This window comes from Pavona decussata, unplaced genomic scaffold (genome assembly GCF_977016875.1).
Source record: "Pavona decussata unplaced genomic scaffold, jaPavDecu1.1 SCAFFOLD_105, whole genome shotgun sequence".
Taxonomy (NCBI): domain Eukaryota; kingdom Metazoa; phylum Cnidaria; class Anthozoa; order Scleractinia; family Agariciidae; genus Pavona; species Pavona decussata.
Genome location: NW_028145519.1, coordinates 1,660,212 through 1,680,282, shown reverse-complemented (window position 1 = coordinate 1,680,282; position 20,071 = coordinate 1,660,212). Strand labels below are relative to the sequence as shown.

Here is a 20,071-nt window from a genome sequence, read left to right as displayed (position 1 = left end):
AATCACTCAAAAATTCCTAGCCAAAACTTAAAACCATTAGTAAGTAATAGGCCATTTCCGAGTTGCTATGAACCTCACTTTGAAAGCGATGCTAAGTGCAAAACTTTTCATATGAAAATTAGTTCAGTTTGTTTGCATATGAAAAAAACTCGGAAATGGTCTATTGCTTTACAAACACAATATATGAAATGCGAAGCTTTACTCTAAGATAACAAAACATTGCTTATTTTAATAAATCATCAAGAAACTGAGGAATCCCAGCTGAAACGCAAATAAACGGAAGAAAAATATAGAAGAGCTGCAACTGTGGTGTTTATATTTTCCAATATTGGCATGATAAATCTTTTCTCCTCCTTTATAGTCCTAAGCTTATCATCTGGGCTAAAACATGTATGATAAATGAGAATGAGGCAACTGGTGACCCGAGTGAATGGTAAAAGTCCTGATCGGTATCTGCGTGTCATTAATTTCAAAGTAAATAAGTGGCGTTATGAATACAAAAGAAGGGAAAGCAAATCAACCCGGTTGTGCACGGCATTTTCCTTTCTCCACAAGACAGTTTCTTTCGTGTTTGTGTTTGTGTTTGTTTGTTTGTTTTTTTTGCTTTGTTTTGTTTCAGTTCGTGTTGTTGTTTGTCTTTCGCCTGATAAAAACTTTCTACCTTGAAATGAAATACAACATCCCTTGTCCTCTTGTCCTTTTTAACTCAAGCTTTGGCTTTCCAATTTCTACTTCTACTTCTTCTACTCTACGTCTAGTAAACGCTAGCCTGTTTTTACTAGCGAAAACAAAAGGCTTGATTTCTACTTGTTTTATACCCCATTAAAATGGCCAGTACGAGTTTAGCTAATGGCTTTTCTTTTCACAAAAGAAACTGATGAAAGGCAGAGTCTTGACGTTTGTGTAAAACCGGGCAGATTGAATTCGCATGGCGCTGTTGTTAATTTCAGCTTTTTTGTTTTATCTCCGCTGCTATTATGATCAGAAATACTTTATTTGTATACTTTATTTTAGCCATGCATATAATGACTCTACAAGCTTTTTAAGCCTTTTATCCTGTATGAATTAGTAGTCAAGTTCGACTGATTTTTTATGAATTGCTGTTGACGGAACTCGTATGTAGCACTTCACCAAAACACTCGTACGAAAAAAACAAAGGATTATAAGTTCAAGAAAATCGACAACTGTTTTGATTTTTGAAAACATCATGTTTCGACAGCTCTTCTGTCATCTTCAGTTTAAATTTTTAACTACAAAGTTCAATGTATAATGAGTACATACAAATGACTATGAGAAAAAAAAACTGTAACAGAATAATTTAAAGAAAACACGACAATTTGCGACTAAAAAGAGATTTTTAAATTTACATGATGCAATTGTTGGTTTAAGGTACCATGTGACCAATACTGAAGCAATGAAGGGGGGACCAAGCAATACCCAATAACTCCTCTCCACAATCTCAAGTCTCATTTAATCATTAAACAACAAAAAGTCTGAGAAAAGACTAAGAAAAGGAATTATTTCAGTTCTTCTATAAAAAACAATGAACTTGAATGTAGTGTTCGATGCTGATTTACTTTGGCAGTGAAAACTATTATTTCGTAAACATGAAACCATAAACATAAAACACAGCATTCCTTTGTGGTTTTATAGCGGAGCTCCGCGCGCGCGGAGCCCCATTGATAAGAGATTTTGGTATACCCATGAATGCGAAAAATTTTGGTTATGACGTCACTGTCCGACCGTCTGTCGTACGTTCGCCCCTCTATGTAAGCCATTGTGAAATGGCACACTCAACCTGTGCGGCAACCCGCGTTTTATTTCAGCGGGAAGTGGGATGGCTTACTTCTTTAAGAAAAATAAACGAGAATTTTGAAGAGCACTAATTTCCTGTTTTCGTTGAATATGTTGTCAGACTACATATGTCGAGAAAGCAGGCGATTAATTAACAATTAGACGGCGAGCTCGAGGTTTCTATCGGCTGATAGTTGGCGAGGGGCGAAGTCCCGAGCCAACTATCAAAGGCGATAGAAACCGAGAGCGAGCCGTCTAATTGTTTTAGCATACCTCAGTGATCGATCTATGAAGCAACAAAATCTTTATATTTCATAAATTTTGATATATTTGTGCAATGATGCATGCTAAATCGCGCGCGCTCTGACAAGCTTCCGTCTATTGATCGACAGACGGCACCAGTGTAGCCAATCAGATTGTGCGTTACGCGATAGTCGGTCACTGAGGTATGCTAATAAGCAAATTTGAAACCCAACAGCGACGAACAAACAGGCGAAATGTCAGTTGAAACAAACATGTGGTGACATGGGTGAGTAAGCAACTCGTAAGTCGCATAGAAATTAAATGCATTTTTGCAGGCAGCTGTCGGTAATTTCCATATTTAACATACTTCAAATTATACACAAATACTTCAATTGTTGCCATACGACAAATTTTCGTGGATAGATTGACTTTGAACATTCACAGAGCTATTCACAGAGTTATTTTTTGTGTTGGACTTGTGTAATTCATTTGCAGGGCACATTTGTAAACACGCAGTAACCGTTTAAATTTTTCGGACCACAACCAAACATTATTTTTCCTGTATTCTCCTTTTGTTAACGTTTACTTAAAGACTTGAATTATTTGTGAAGGAGAAATATGTGTTGTTTTGAACATTTTGTGTTGGACTTCTCTAATTCATTCGCCACTCGCATCGCATAAGTTTTGTAAACATGCTCTAATTTTAAGCGCTCACTGAAATATTTCGGGCCACAAACTAACATTATTATTCCTGTATTCTCCGTTTGTTAATGTTTACTTAGAGACTAGAATTAATTCCGTGAGAGAATATTCACAGACTTATAAATTGTTTTGAACAATTTGTGTTGGACTTCTCTAATTCATTCGCCATTCTCAGCGCATAAGTTTTGTAAACACGCCTTAATTTTAAGCGCTCACTGAAATATTTCGGGCCACAACCAAACCATATTTTTCATGTTTTCTCCTTTTGTTAACGTTTAATAGGAGACTAGAATTATTTCTGTAGAAGAAATATTCACAGAGTTATGAACTGTTTTAAACATTTTGTGTTGGACTTGTGTATTTCAATCGCAATTCACAGCGCATAAGTTTTGTAAACATGCTCTAATTTTGAGCGCTCACTGAAATATTTCGGGCCACAAACAAAAATTTATTATTCCTGTATTCTCCGTTTGTTAATGTTTACTTAGAGACTAGAATTATTACCGTGAGAGAAATATTCACAGAGTTATGAATTGTTTTGAACATTTTGAGTTGGACTTCTCTAATTCATTCGCCATTCGCAGCTCTTAAGTTTGTAAACAAGCTCTAATTTTAAATTAAAGCGCTCAGTGAAATATTTCGGACCACAACCAAACATTATTTTTCCTGTATTTTCCGTTTGTTAACGCTTACTAAGAGACTAGAATTATTTCTGTAGAAGAAATATTCACAGAGTTATGAACTGTTTTAAACATTTTGTGTTGGACTTGTGTATTTCATTCGCAATTCACAGCGCATAAGTTTGTAAACACGCTGTATTCTGCGTTTGTAAACGTTTCCTTTATCAGAGACTAGAATTATTTCTGTAAGAGAAATATACGAGCTAGTAGGTTTAAACATTTTACCAGCAAATTTTATTGAAAATTTGTTACCGCCGAGACAAAAACAACTATCTGAAAACAGTGATGAATAAACCTCACAACCAGAAGCAAGAGGAAAAAGGGTAACCATACTAGTACCCAAAAACGAAAACAGAGCATTGTTATCCTAGCTAAGATGCCGTAGAGATTTAGAAATTAAAAAGAAACCAAGCGGCGAAGAATACTGTAAAAATTACCGAGTCTGTCGTTCGGCGCTACGACAAGAAGATCAAATTGACAAACCTGAGCCATGAAAAAGAACGCAGAAGCGCTCTTGGAGCAATTTTTTTAGAGATAAGAGACATTAAAAAAGAAACAGATCCTTTTGCTTTAAAAATGCGATAATTTATTGGAATTTAAGCTCATTGTTATTTACCTTGGCCACTTTCATACTTAAGAAAGTCTTTTCAGTAAATTTCTCTTCATCGAATTTATAATCACTCTTTTTCGCTTACCTTGAAGAAAAACGTTGTATCCGCTGTACCATGGTACATGTTCACCACAAAAAAAAAAAAAAATTTTAAGTGGTCCTTGAACAGTGTCAGAAGCTTTGTAAACTCAAATGAAAAGAAATAAACAACACCATCCAACGCCGCATGTTCATTCAAAGAAGTAAAATTTTGATCTGTGCGCGCCGAACCCATTTAAGTGCCGTGCTGTCATGCTTACTTGACAGTTTTTGAGCCAATCAAAAACCGTCATTTTGAGACGACATTATCGCAAAATAACGTCGTCTTAGCGCAATGGGAAAATCCCTAGGATCGCGATAATTTTGAACATTTTGTGCTGGACTTGTGTAATTCGTTCGCAATTCACAGCGCATAAGTTTTTTAAACACGCTCCAGGCCACAACCAAACATTATTTTGCCTGTTTTTTTTCTTACATTTTAGTTAGAGACTAATATTATTTCTTTAGGAGAAATATTCCTTGAGTCATTAATTCTTTTGAACATTTTGTGCTCGACTTGTGTAATTCATTCCCAGCAGTACGCCCTAATTTTAAAGTAAACGTTCAAATATCTCGAACCATAACCAAACATCATTTTTCCTTTATTTCTTTTCTTGTAACGTTTATTATGAGACTCTAAATATTTCTGTGCGAGGAATATTTACAGAGTAATAAATTTTGAAACAAAAATTTTATTTTTATCCGAGCGGCCAAGTTGCACGCGCGTAAACATGACTTGGTAGCCAAAATTTTCCATTCATCGCAATTCAAACGTTACACAAATGTATTAATAGTTTCCACAGGAGAAATATTTGAGAGAGAGCGTAATGTTTTCATCCACAAGTGCTTTATGGTCTCGAACGTCATCGGAATTCAGCAATGTGATCTCGCACGATCAACAAAAACAGCTTATGGTTCAAAACATTTTCCGCTGACGCGTTAAAAGTTTGCTTAATGATATGCACTTAAGATATATATAACTCTAGACAAGATGAAGAATTTGTAACGTTATTATGTTTATACAATAAGCAGAGTAGCATGTGTATAAATGCTATTTAAAAGGAATTGTGGAGCTCCGCTTTTAGGCTTGCCTAAATATATATATTATAAAGAAGACGTGGGACATTCTTTGTGGCACTCGTGACATGGTGAGTTTTGCTTCTCAACTAATTAATAATTCAAAGAGAGAGAACAAAGGAAATCACTACCCTGAATGAGGCATGGAAATGTGATCATTAATTAACATAAATACAGTGCAGTTTCGCTTTAAAATTCTCCAAATATATTTTATGGTTTTAGATAATATAAGAAGCAAGCACTCGAAAGAGCTTTACATCCGTCTTCCAAATACCAAGCAGTTAGCTGAAAAAAAAAAAAAAAAAAAAAAAAAAAAAACTCGGCTGTACGTCGGTTTTCAACCCACGTCTCACTGTTAAAAAATCATAAGAAACACTCTTCGATGTGTTTGATAAATTACTTCCCTTGCATTTCATCACTGAGATTTAAATTTACTATCCTTCTTTATTTTTCAAACCAAGATGATGTTGATTTTAAGTAGTATTCACACCGCCTCTAAAGGCTGGTTATTTTAAGGAATGGTAATACGATTTTTGAGATCTGATATTTTCAAAACTATCGTTACAGTCCGGTCACGCTTGCACATAAATCTCGTCACGTTATGACAGCGGTCGATGTAAAAGAGTCGTCAATTTGTAGTGTCTGTCGGCGAGATCAAACTTGAAAGAGTGAAGGTTCCATATTTACTTCAGAGGCACTCTGCTTCAGAGGTATGACTTTGCTTTTTGACCAGCCTCATGTCATTTGTATGGCTTCAGTGTTTTTGAACACTCATACGACAGTTAAATGCGTGGTTTAAAGGAAATTATATTTCAATATTTTGGGTAGAGAATAAGGACGTCAATCTAATGCATTGTTGATGTCTAAAACCTCGAAATTATGTCTAATGTGACATTTTCACTATGAAATTGACCTATTTGGCAGTTTGACTGGATTAGGAAGTCAAAACATGTTTTATGGCTCAAATATAATTCGATTCCTTTGAGAATGACGGGGATTTTTTTTCAGTAAAATATCGCTGTTATCAGCTGTCAATATCAGGGGAGCTGGCCATTTTATACTTTTTGTTAACATAAGAAACTTTGTACACACCGTTTATCGTCAAGTTTAGCCAACCATTTAGTAGTCCGTGTAAATTAATATTCATAAAATAAAACTATTTGATTTTATTGTTTGATTTTACATTTGTATTTATTGAAGACTGTCGTATATTGCGCCGCAAAGCCGCCATTTGCAATGTGTGCGGAAGTCAATAAAGCAAGAATTATTTGCTTTTTCCCAAATTTCTACCATGCACTGAAATTATTAATCTTTGTTTTACAAAGCTAAAGCGTGCAAAAATCTGCATCGAAAAAAAGATATAGATACACAAACAAAGCAAATGTCTTTCAGTCTATTGCACCATACAATAACTTGAATCTAAGAATCTCTTCACAAGAGACCCTGGTTCGATGCTACTTTGAAAACTGAGAGAAAATCACAAATATAAACTGATTGTGTCATATATCCTTGCCAACAAGTCTGAAGGCTCAGATTTCAGTAGTTTCTGCTTGGGCAATGACATATATATATTTTTACTGTAATGCTTGACTAAGTATGTTAAAACGTATAAGATTTGCTCTTCATCCATTCGCATGATTTCAATCACGTTTCCCATATACAAAATGATTTGATGGTTACACCATATCAACATAATTCATCAGAAGACAAAGTACAAACTTCCCAAAATTACGAATTCTGGATACCTTTTGAGCAGGCCTCTTCTGTGGTGTTCTTTTTTATCTGATACGTGTTCAGATGCAATCACGGAATTTGATTTAACTCCACTTCGCCGTTGACATCTTTGTTGCACAAATACAATCCCCTCAAAATGTCTTTCAATCCTTTGCGATATCTGTCATTAAATACGAAATAAACCACAGGCGTAATGGCAGCGTTTGAAAATAGAATAAAATGCGCGGCATATCCAAACTGTTCTATATTACAAGGCATTTTCCATTTCCAAACAAAAAAATACAATATTCCATAAATAGACCATGGCCAAACACAAGATGCAAAAACAAACATTACAGCACACAGGTTCTTAATTACTTTCGCGTTTTCTTTATGTCTTTTGCACGACATGTAGGAAAACGACCTGTATGCGGCTTTTTCTTTCTGCAAAACCCAAATAATCTGACAATATAAAACAGTTACAATAGAGAAAGGCAACATCACCAGAAGAACAAGTATCACTATAATATAATGTTCTTGCGCTTTCTGAGGATGAAATTTCGGTTCCCAGTTAAAGATGCATTGTGAGTTGTTATGATGAGACACGAGTCGAGCAGTGTAGAGATATACGGCATGTAGACCCATTGCTAAAAACCATATCAGTGGAATGATAACTTTACAACGTTTAGGTGTTGTGATTGCGGGGCAAAATGGGGAAACAATTCCTCGGTGTCCGTCAATAGCAATAAGTACCAGACTAAAAGTTGAAACAGCCGTTGAAATGTCCTGGAAGAAATAGAAAAGCTTGCACGAAATCAAGCCCAGAATTCCGTCTATTAACCATCTTCGAGGACCAAGCACAATCTCGGAGAGTTTGATTGGCACAGCAAAGGTCGAAAATGAGCAAATCTGATGCTGCCATGTTTGCTATAAGGTAGTTGATCGTTGTTCGCATACGTTTTTTCCGCGCAACAGTTACGAAATTTCCAAATAGAGAACTGATCAGAACGATGCTATAAGGCATTATCCTGAGAGCTTTCATCGCATTCGTATCCTTTGCGAATGGCTTGCAGCTTTCACTTGGCGCCGAAGTGAAGTTAAGTGGTGCTGTTGAGAAAACACATGAGGAGGAGTTGAAACTCAGGCTGTTCATCATGTATCCACACCTGCTGTACACTACACTGATATAACTTAGTCTTTGTAGTTAGGAAACTGTAACCCTGACTTTTTTTTTCATAACCAGAAATTACTTCACTTGATCACATGATCAACAGTAGGATCTTGATGATGGTCAGTTGTGTGTGAATGTCAAATAAGCGGAAGTTGTGTTCATTGCAAGACTTACAATCCCCGTAAACTGAAGCTAAAAACACTAATTTAATTAGTAGGTCAATTGCTTTACAAACACAACATATGAAATGCGAAGCTTTACTCTAAGATTAGAAAAGAATGCTTCTCTTGGTAAAACATCAAGTGACTGAGGAAAAGTGGTGAAGTCGGCAAACAAACGGAGGAAACACTTAGAAAAACTGTGTCTGTAGCAGTTTATATATTCCAACATTGGTGTGATAAAATCATTCAGTTCTCCTCCAATATAGTCGTAACCTGCGATATCATCTGCTCTAAAACCTGCATGAAAAGCGTTGTAGTTGGATTACCGTGGATAGATTTCTGTGGATAACGAAGTACAACATTGGAAACTATGAAAGAACGTTTTCGGCTACCCACTAAGCAATACTTTGTCTATGTTTCCAGCCGAAGAATAAAAATAGATGAAATAGGACCTATCCTGCTGGGTAATTATTTCAACACAATGGGGTCTACGTAAAGCGACACAGTTTAATTTGTCGGGACGTCATGAATCTTGAAAGCAATGGTAAAAAGTGCTCTTCTAGTTTGATTATTTCTGTAAACAGTATTGCTCGTAACACGTCTCAGGAATACTCAAAGATAAGAAAGGCCGGTTTGTACAACAAAACGGGGTTTTCAACAAAAGCTTCGCCGTAAATAGTAATGACTCAAAAATTCCCAGCCAAAACTTAAAACGCTAAAACTATTAGTAAGTAATTGCTTTACAAACACAATATCAGAAATGCGAAGCTTTCCTCTAAGATAACAAAAGATTGCTTATTTTAATAAAACATTAAGAAACTGAGGAAACCCTGCTGAAACGCAAATAAACGGAAGAAACTCAGAGAAGAGCTGCAACTGTGGTGTTTATATTTTCTAATATTGGCGTGATAAATCTTTTCTCCTCCTTTATAGTCCTAAGCTTATCATCTGGGCTAAACATGTTAATGAATGAGAGTGAGGCAACTGGTGACAGCTCGCCACGTTGCCGATACAATCTATGGATTTTTGAAGCAAATGCGGTACTCGTAAAAAGAACATTCATTTGGCTGTTTTATTTATCGAACTCCCGTACAAATATTGTTGATAAATCACCCGCCACCGCAAGTCTTCGTGCAGAACCTTCATGAATTTGCGAGTTTATCGATGAGCTTGGTAACCTCTCGGTCGAATCATGACCGTCGAATCTCATTTTCTCTTGGTCGAATCATGTTAAAAAATGAATTAAATCAGGGTTTATACACAGCAATGAAATCAGCTGTAACCTTATACCTGGTATGTAAGTTGCAAAAGAAAAAAAACTAGTTATTTCTCTAGGTTCCGCAGGTTCCGCGGTTCCGTGGTCTGCAGTTCCACAGATTAGTGCTACCCCGTGTTGGCCGAGTCTGCGAGTCTGCATGTAATCATCATAAGCCGCCATTACGGAACAAAAAACAAGGACGTAAAATTAACACAACGAATATCGTATTCTTAAAAGAAAACAGCTAGTATGTGTGTTGTCCGCTAACTCCCTCCATTGAACGAAACTAAGGGGCAACTTTCCTTTCAGGACGGATATTTCCCAAAAGTTCGACTTCTATTAACCTCAAACGCTCTTTTGGCTCTTCTCGATAAATCCCCATTCGGTGTCAAACGTAATCGATAAGATCAGGCCGTAAACACTGAATTTACATACAGCCGAGCAAAACATTTCATTTCTCTGGCCGCAATATAAAAAAGAAAACGTTCAATTAACTTAAAAGATTCAAGACCATTCCGTGGGTGAAAGGCTTAGGGTAAAGTAGGAAACTAAAACTAAAGCTTCGAAAATAAATTTCATTCGGGGTCCAGTGTGAGCGATAAGATCTATTCACCAGAACAAATGTAAACACTGAAAGTTTGCTAATGCACAGTGACATCAACGCTTGACGAATTAGTTTCTTTATTTACGTTCACTTGGATAAAACCAAAATGTGATCCTCACGGGAAAACAGGGAAAAAGGTGAACGCACGGGCACGCCAAATTGACACGCTAAACGTAGAATCTGAAAAAAAAAATCTTTCCTTCGGAGTCGAGTGTTAGCGATAAGATCGATTTATTGGAACAAACGTAAACGCCGAAAATTTGCATATTCATACCAACAACAACTGAGTACCGCAACGCTTAACGCATTTTTATTTTTACGTTGGATAAAGCCAAAATAGCAACTTTAGCACCCGGGCTAAGCAAAACTGAAAGCCCCTTCCGATGTTACAAAACGTTGAAAGAAGCCGTCGTTTGGATGCAGAAAGGAATTGCCACGCTGAAAACACCGGTAAGAAATCGGTCACGTGCTAGGCCGACCAAAATCGTTCACGTGTATCAAGTTTCATCCGGCGACGCAGCATTCAGAAAGGAAATATTTTCGGCGGTTCTTGGAAGGAAAACTGGACGGTTTCTGTTTGTTATTCAATCGCCACGGGAGCTGCGGTGTGTTTCCACTTTATAAACCCAGCTTCTTTCATTTAAAGCCCTTCTAAATTCTGGAAACACTCTCTTTTGTGTCATGATATTTTGTCCATTGGCAATCACGCAAAACCACTAAAAGAATGACGCACACTTCGACCTTTGCGTTACCTTCCAGTTCGACTTAAGTATATTTTCTTTTTTGCGTGTTTAATAAACAAATAACTGTAGACATAATTTGAAAAAGGTTAATTCTTTGGTCACTCACAGAGCGCGTTGATTTAGTCATTAAAGTTCTGTCCTATTCCAGTGATCATGAAATAGATTCGTTGAGTTAACTTTCTGTAAATCGGATGTTCTGCGAGGTTTGTCTTATCCGCACGCGTCCCATATAGAACGCATGTCTTTTCGCACGCGTGTCGTATTGCACGTTCTGCGTGACATTTTGCGATCGTGCGCTGTTACCAGTGAAAAAGCTGGAACATCTCTCATAGAAAGCCCAGAAAAAAAGGGAATTAGGGTGGAAAGGTATTCGCACAAATACCCCTCTGTCGCCAAAATTCATCATTACCACTTGAAACGCAAATACTCCTTTGTCGCCAAAATCCATCATTATCTTAGATGCACCTCATGGTTACAAAATCTGACGTGTTTAGTATTAGAGAGAGTAATGTTTTATTTTGTATGCGTGACATTTTCGGTCGAACTACATCACGTTTATCGCAAATATGATGCCTTAGACTCTCAGCGAATCTTTTATCGTTCACCTGTCACCAACGACTGAACTAACGTGCATGCTCAGATACTCCTAATACAACGGCGCCCAAGTAAACGCTCCCACAGCGTCTTGTTTCTATAAATTGCTTTTGATGGAACTCCTAACACTTCACCAAAAGACTCGAACAAAACCGTGTTTCACCCAATTAATATTGACATCCGTTTCGTTAGCATTAGCATTTTTACTTCAATTAGGAAAAAAAACGCGGATTATAAGTTCAAGAAAATCGACAACTGTTTCGATTTTTGAAAACATATTTGGACAGCTCTTCTGTCATCTTCAGTTTAAATTGTTAAGTACAAAGTTGAATGTATAATAAGTACATACAAATGCTTATGAGAAAAGAAAAACTGTAACAGAATAATTTAAAGAAAACACGACAATGTGTGACTCAAAGAGAGTTTTAAATTTTTCATGATGCAATTGTTGGTTTAAGGTACCATGTGACCAATACTGAAGCAATGAAGGGGGGACAAGCATTACCCAATAACTTCTACCCAATCTCAAGTCTCATTTAATCATTAAACAACAAAAAGTCTGAGAATACACTAGAAAAGCAACTATTTCAGTTCTTCTATAAAAAACAATGAACTTGAATGTAGAGTTTGCTGGTGATTTACTTCGGCAGTGAAAACTATTATGTCGTAGACATAAAACACGGCATTCCTTTTTGGTTTTATATAACGAAGATCGTGGGACATTCCTTGTGGCACTCGTGACATGGTGAGTATTGCTTCTCAAATTCATTAAGAATTCATGAAAAAAAGCAGGGAAATCACCCCGAAATCACTTCCCTGAATGAGGCATGGAAACACTTTTATTACTTTTAAATAGCTTTGTTTTTAGTAAACTATTTTATTGTTCCTCAGTGTGGGGGAACACATCTAAACGTAATCTACATAAACTGCAGTTGGCAAACATCGATTTAAGAGTGAATGTCAGTAAAAATCGAGGAAAATTAAAAAAATGTGACCACGGTCAAAAAATCGATTTCGCTCATACTTTGTCAGTTTGAAGGCCTAGGTAAGTAAGTAAAGGATACGAGGTTAGTTTTCTCAAATATATCATATAACGGCAGAAAACCATGAAAAACGGTTACCCTACCGGAGGCTCGGATTTCACCACGAGAGAACTCGAAATTTTACACTTTTCAGCTTGTCGCTGCACAGACATTTACCCATCTATGAATCTTTCTTTAGTATAATTCAATACATTGATTCTTTCTGAGTCAAAACATATAAATTATTTTTATCTCTGCTCATCCGACTTCCAAACACTTTGAAGTTGGTTAAAAAAAAAAAAAAAAAAAAAAAAAAAAACAACCACAAAAAAAAAAAACAAAGAACGCGGCTGTATGTCGTTTTACAACCCATGTCTCACTGTTTAAAAATCGTAAGAAACACTCTTCCAAGTGTTTGATAAATTACTTCCCTTGCATTTCATTACTGTTATTTAAATTTACTATCCTTCTTTATTTTTCAAACCAAGATGATGTTGATTTTAAGAAATATTCACACCGCCTCTAAAGGCTGGTTATTTTAAGGGATGGTAAATACGATTTTCGAGATCTGATATTTGCAAAACGACCGTTACAGTCCGGTCACGCTTGCGCAAGAATCTGGCTACGTTTTGAAAAGCGGTCTGTCGGCGACATCAAACTTGAGAGAGTGGAAGTTTCATATAAACTTCAGAGGTATGAATTTGCTTTTTGATCAGCTCCATGTCATTTGTTTGGCTTCAGTGTTTTTGAACTCTCATACGAGAGTGGAAAGGCGTGGTTTAAAGGAAATTATATATCAATACTTCGGGTAGAGAATATGGACGCCAGTTGAGGTCTAAAACCACGAAATTATGTCTAGTAGGACATTTTCACTTTGAAATTGGCCTATTTGGCAGTTTAACTGGGTCAGGAATTGAAAACATATCTTATGGCTCGAATATAATTCGATTCTTTGAGAATGAGGGTGATTTTTGTTTTGTAAAATATCGCCGTGGTCAGCTGTCATTATCAGGTGAGCTTGCCATTTCATATTTTTTGTTTACATAAGTAACATTGTACATGTACAACTATTTGGTAGTCCGTGTAAATTAATAATCAAAAAAAATACTACTATTTGATTTTGTTGTTTGATTTTACATTTTTATATATTGGAGAGTTTCGTATATTGCACCGCAAAGCCGCCATTTGTAATGTGTCGGAAGTCAATAAAGGAAGAATTATTTGCTCTTTCCGAAAGTTTGCCATGCACTATAATTATTAAACTAAAGCGTGCGAAAATCTGCATTGAGATCAATCTATGGTTACACAAACGAAGCAAATGCCCTTCAGTCTATTGCACCATGCAATAATTTTAATCTACGAATCTCTTTACAAAAAATCCTGGTTCGATGCTACTTTGAAAACTGAGAGAAAATCACAAAAAAAGTCTGAAGGCTCACATAACGTTAACAAAAAAAAATGCAAAATTTCAGTTTCTGCTGTACAGCTGTACTGTACTATACTATATATACTGTAATGCTTGACTAATTATGTTAAAAAGTAAAATATTTGCTCTTCATCCATTCGCATGATTTCAATCACGTTTCCCATATACAACATGATTTGATGGACCATGCCAACAAAATTTCCAAAGTTATGAATTCTGGATACCTTTTGAGCACGCTTCTTGTGTGGTGTTTTTTTTTTATCTGATACGCGTTCGAATGCAATCACGGATGTTGGTTTAACTCAATTTCACCGTTGACGTCTTTGTTGCACAAATACAATCCCCTAAAAATGTCTTTCAATCCTTTGCGATACCTGCCATTAAATACGAAATAAATCACAGGCGTGATGGCAGCGTTTGAAAATAAAATAAAATGCGCGGCATATCCAAACTGTTCCATATTACACGGCATTTTCCATTTCCACACAAAAAAATACAACACTCCATAGATAGACAAAGGCAAAACACAAGATGCAAAAACAAACATTACAGCACACAGGTTCTTAATTACTTTCGCGTTTTCTTTATGTCTTTTGCACAACATGTAGGAAAACGACCTGTAGGCGGCTTTTTCTTTCTGCAAAACCCAAATAATCTGACAATATAAAACAGTTACAATAGAGAAAGGCAACATCACCAAAAGAACAAGTATCACTATAATATAATGTTCTTGCGCTTTCTGAGGATGAAATTTCGGTTCCCAGTTAAAGATGCATTGTGACTTGTTATGATGAGACTCGGTTCGAGCACTGTAGAAATATATGGCATGTAGACCCATTGCTAAAAACCATATCAGTGGAATAATAACTTTGCAACGCTTAGGTGTTGTGATTGCGGGGCGAAATGGGGAAACAATTCCTCGGTGTCTGTCAATAGCAATTAGTACCAGACTAAAAGTTGAAACAGCCATTGAAATGTCTTGGAAGAAATAGCCAAGCTTGCACGAAATCAAGCCCAGAATGCCGTCTATTAACCATCTTCGAGGACCAAGCACAATCTCGGAGAGTTTGATTGGCACAGCAAAGGTCGAAATGAGCAAATCTGATGCTGCCATGTTTGCTATAAGGTAGTTGATCGTTGTTCGCATACGTTTTTTCCGCGCAACAGTTGCAATAATGACGAAGTTTCCAAATAGGGAACTGATCAGAACGATGCTGTAAAGAGTAATCTTAACAGCTTTTATCGCATTCGTGTCGTCTGCGAATGGCCTGCAGTTTTCCCTTGGCCCCAAAGTGAAGTTACCTGGTTCTGTTGAGAAGACATATGAGGACGAGTTGAAACTCAGGCTGTTCATCATAGATTCACACCTGCTGTACACTACACTGATATAATTTAATGTTTGTTAAGGGAACTGCTACCTTGACTTTTTGCTCATAACCATAAATCAGTTCACTTGATCACATGATCAACCGTAGGATCTTGATGATGGTTAGCAGTGTGTGAATGTCAAATAAGCGGAAGTTGTGTTCATTGCAAGGCTTACATTTCTCATTACATTAGTAAGTCAATTGCTTTACAAACACAACATGTGAAATGCGAAACTTTACTCTAAGATTAGAAAAGAATGCTTATTTTGGTATTTCATCAAGTGACTGAGGAAAACTGGTGAAGCCAGCAAACAAACGGAGGAAACACTTAGAAAAACTGTGTCCGTAGCAGTTTATATATTCCAACATTGGTGTGATAAAATCATTCAGTTCTGCTTCAATATAGTCCTAATCTTCGACATCATCTGGTCTAAAACCTGCATGAAAAGTGTCGTAGCTGGATTGCCGTGCATGGATTTATGTGGATAAAGAAGTGCAACGTTGGAGACTATGGAAGAACGTTTTCGGCTACCCACTAAGCAATACTTTGTCTATATATTCAACCGAAGGATAAAAATGGATGAAATAAAACTGAACGTCCTATCCTGCTGGGTAATTATTGCAACAGAATGTTTTCGGCTACCCACTAAGCAATACTTTGTCTATGTATTCAGCCGAAGGATAACTGGAAATGGATGAAATAAAACTGAACGTCCTATCCTGATGGGTAATTATTGCAACAGAATGTTTTCGGCTACCCACTACGAAATACTTTGTCTATGAAATACGGCCTATCGTGCTGGGTTATTATTGCAACCGTAATGGAGTCTACTCTTTGTCGGGACGTCAAAAATCTTGAAAGCACTGGTAAAAAGTACTCTTCTAGTTTGATTATTTCTGTAAACAGTATTGCTCGTAACACGTCTCAGGAATACTCGAAGATAAGAAAGGACAGTTTGTATAACAAAACGGGGTTTTCAACAAAAGCTTCGCGTAAATAGTAATCACTCAAAAATTCCCAGCCAAAACTTAAAACGCTAAAACCATTAGTAAGTAATTGCTTTTCAAAGACAGTATAAGAAATGCAAAGCTTTACTGTAAGATAATAAAAGATTGCTTATTTTAGTAAAACATCAAGAAACCGAGGAAACCCAGCTGAAACGCAAATAAACGGAGGAAATACATAGAAGAGCTGCAGCTGTGGTGTTTATATTTTTCAATATTGGCGTGATAAATCATTTCTCCTACTTTATAGTCCTAAGCTTATCATCTGGGCTAAACATTTATGATAAATGAGAGTGAGGCAACTGGTCACCCGAGGGAATGGTAAAAGTCCTGATCGGTATCTGCGTGTCATTAAGGTTACCGGATACCTTCGAGAGTCGTTTTTTTTTGCCAAAAAAAATTTTAAGGCCAATTTAAACATTACTAGTCTCGCTTCATTTCCCGAAAAAAAGAAAACAAAAAAATTCAAATCTTGAGACGCGCGCAAGTTATCGACAAGAACGTTTTTTCAAATGAAATTCTATCACCCGCCAGAGTGCTATAAGCCAATTAAAATGTGTTAGGGCTTCCCGTGACGTTTTCCGTGGTAAAACATCCGGGGTCGTTCAATTCATGTCGCTTCTCTTCCCGTTTTGTTTACGTTTGGAACTTGTGATTTATTCACACCAAGTTTTCGCTCGTGTTTGTTTGGCGTATCGTGTATGGCGAAAAACAAGAAAGAAAAGAGTCCGTGGTTGAAAACTAAGAAAAAAACTGGTCCTAAGAAAAATAAGAAGAAAGTTTTCGATGAAGGATGGCGAAAAACTCTTGCCGAAACCGTATAAGCGCATGGTGCATAAGCCCAGGAACAATAATGCACGTATCGAGTTCTTCGAGGCCCTTTCCCTCGCCGCATAAATTGCGCTCAACGTTGGTCTCCAGTTTGCGAGTGAAAAAAAATTTTAAATCTTCCCGGCGTTTTCAAAAAGGAAATCCGAGAAATTCTGACTAGTAATAGAGCTGTGGTCACGCACTCAACAATTTTCCGTCGAGATGCTAACCGATGCCACTAATCTCAGGGGACTCAGCGGTAGGTCTCCTGCCATTCTATTGGCTGTCGACATCGGCGACATCCACAGTGTTGAAATATGGCGCAGCAAGGGCGTGAAATGTTTGTAAACCTTTAGAAGCGGAAAAAACCTACTTTGTTTTTACGCGAGTGTGCGTTATTTAACGTAATTTATACGGTACGAGGATTTGACGGATTGCCTCGAAATTTGGCGCGGAGATTCCCAAGACATCGAACAAAAAAGCCGTGTGAGGGATTTTCGTTTTGTAAAATTGATCTCCCGCAATGGCCTTTGTCGTAAAACGTATCGGTAAGTTTTTGATCATCAAAATTGACAGAAAAATTGCGAAGCAACCCTCAGTTCGGTTTTGAAGATTAATGCCTTGTGATTGATATGATGCAGTAGTTTTGATTCTGTGGCCGAATTCCATACCCGATAAATTCGCTCAAAGAGACGTCAGTCGTTTTGGGCTTTTTGGACGCACTCTCCTTACGGTTGAAAAAAAAAATCAAAGCGAAATAATTTTTACCGGATAGTACGTTTCATTAGCTTTGTGTTGATATGTAGTTTGTAGTTGTTGCATTTAAGACAGCGCGCAAATATTTTTTTTCGCGAAGGACACCCGCGAAAGTATCCGGTAACTTTAATTACAAAGTAAATAAGTTGCGCTACACTCACAGTGTTAGAATACAAAAGAAGGAAAAGGAAATCCACACGGTTGTGCAAGGCATTTTCCTGTCCGCCACAAAAGCAGCTACTTTGGTGTTTCTGTTTGTTTTGTTTTCTATGTATTGTCTGAGTTCGTGTTGTTGTTTGTCTTTAGCCTGATGAACACTAATCTACCTTGAAATCAAATACAACATCTCCTTGTTTTCTTTTTTAACTCAAGTTTTGGCTTTCCAATTTCTACTTGGGTGGCAAAAATGTTACTGTTAAACCACTAGTAAGCGTTAGCCTGTTTTTAGAGGCGAAAAAAAAAAAAAACAACAACAACAAAAAAAAAAACAAAAAACAAAACTTCAGAAAAAAAAAGTTTATAAAACCTCCTTTTAAAGCCGGCTACCTCCAAACTCATAAAAGTCCCCAGGAGTGATTTCTTATTGTTTTATACCCCATTAAAACGGTCAGCACGATTTTGGGTAATAGCTTTTCTTTTCACAAATGAAACTGATGAAAGGCAGAATCTTGAAATACAACAAGAAAAAGTTATAGCGCAGATTGCTGTCTCAAGGCACTGTTTTTAATTATTTTCAGCTTTTTTCATTCTCCACTTTAAATACATTTTATTATGATCATAAATACTTTATCTGTATAGTTTATTATAATAACGATATAACGCGCGCGCTAATTGGTTGAGACAGCGTGCTTTATCAGAGTACAATAACGGTGTCACGTCATTAGCCCGTTTGTGAAATGCCTGGACTTCTCTCTCGTTTTATTTATTGATTTATTTATTAATTATAATTATTTTATTTTTTTGACCTAGACGTCTTATATAACCTAGTAAACGAAAACGAGCTCTTAGCTTCAGTGGACATAGACCATCCTGTACGCATACAAGGTAAAAAACAGTACAAATAACACGGTGATTGAAAGTCAAGTTTCCAAAGAATCTAGCGACTAAAACACAGAGCCAAGTAGAAATATAAACAAACAGAGATTTGGAAACACGTCATCCGCCGAAATTGACGAAATTACATCGAAGGCAGAGACGAAAAACACCAAAGATAACATAAAATGGACAGCTCAAGTTTTAGAACGGCGCGAAAGATGTAAAAATGTCACTAGCTTAAAAACAGTGTTAAAAGATCCCGTAAACGCTCGCTAGCTACATTCTCGTACAAAAAGATCAAACAAAAAATTGAGAAAACTGAAAATTGAATTAGCTAGCGAATACTCAAATATATAAGCTTACAAGATCCTTACATTTTCGGTGCAAGTTCTATCACGCTGCATCATGCATGGTCGCCTCCGCTCACCGCAGTGAAGCAAGCCTCAGAAATTACAACGCTCGCCCTTCGAGTGACCAACTAACAGCTTGTTCAGATATCCTCTCTCATTGAGTGGGAGGCCACAGCAGTCGTTTTCCTAACGGTGTCAACAGTTCGACCGAGCACTCCTCTTTTGCTCCCGTGAATTTGGCTGTTGTTCATTCACAAAACACAGCGCAGCAGTTGTTTTATTACCGGCCGCAAGCAGTTTGTATTTTCGAATTGCCATGTTGATGACGTCCAGATTTTCATGAGCCATTAATCCACCGGATTTCAATGAACATTTTACTTTTCCATTCTGGTTTTTAAATGGGAAAACTGAAGAAGCGCTAACACCGCTGGCGTTACATTCGAACTGAGCAAAGTATGTAAACTTTGATACCTTGTTTTGACATGTCTGACAGCTTTCTTCGATATCTTGTTCAACCAATCAAATCATTTGAAACATTCTTACAAGGATTGTCATTGGCTTATAGCGTGCTTTATCAGAGTACAGATGCACGCTCGGAAAATGAAGTTGGTTTGAAAATGAGGGCGAATGTGGGGGTAAACGAAAGAAATTTTTTTTTATCATAAAACAAACAAAGAAACCTCGACTGTGCTCTGTTCTGTTGTAAAGCACTTAGGAAGCGGCTAGAGCACTCAAGAAGTAGGGAGAAACACTCGACTACGTCTCGTGCTTCCTCGTACACTTCTTGAGTGCTCTAGCCTCTTCCTGCGTGCTTTACAACAGAACAAAGCACGGTCAAGGCTTCTTTATTTGTTAATCTTAGCCATGTACAT

General features: G+C 37.0%; 1 protein-coding gene and 1 pseudogene across 2 annotated transcripts; both read right to left on the bottom strand.

Annotated features, from left to right (window-relative positions):
• Positions 1–6,403: 6,403 nt before the first annotated feature.
• Positions 6,404–8,122, bottom strand: LOC146471332 (QRFP-like peptide receptor; annotated as a pseudogene). Its single transcript, XR_014866853.1, has 2 exons — positions 6,974–8,122; positions 6,404–6,929 (listed from the first exon to the last, which is right to left on the bottom strand). The product of XR_014866853.1 is annotated as a QRFP-like peptide receptor (transcript).
• Positions 8,123–13,900: 5,778 nt separating this feature from the next.
• LOC146471331 (neuropeptide FF receptor 2-like) lies at positions 13,901–15,230 on the bottom strand. Its single transcript, XM_085121057.1, has one exon. The coding sequence runs from the start codon at positions 15,228–15,230 to the stop codon at positions 14,160–14,162; it is 1,071 nt and encodes a 356-aa protein (XP_084977183.1). The 3' UTR covers positions 13,901–14,159.
• Between the last annotated feature and the right edge of the window lie 4,841 nt (positions 15,231–20,071).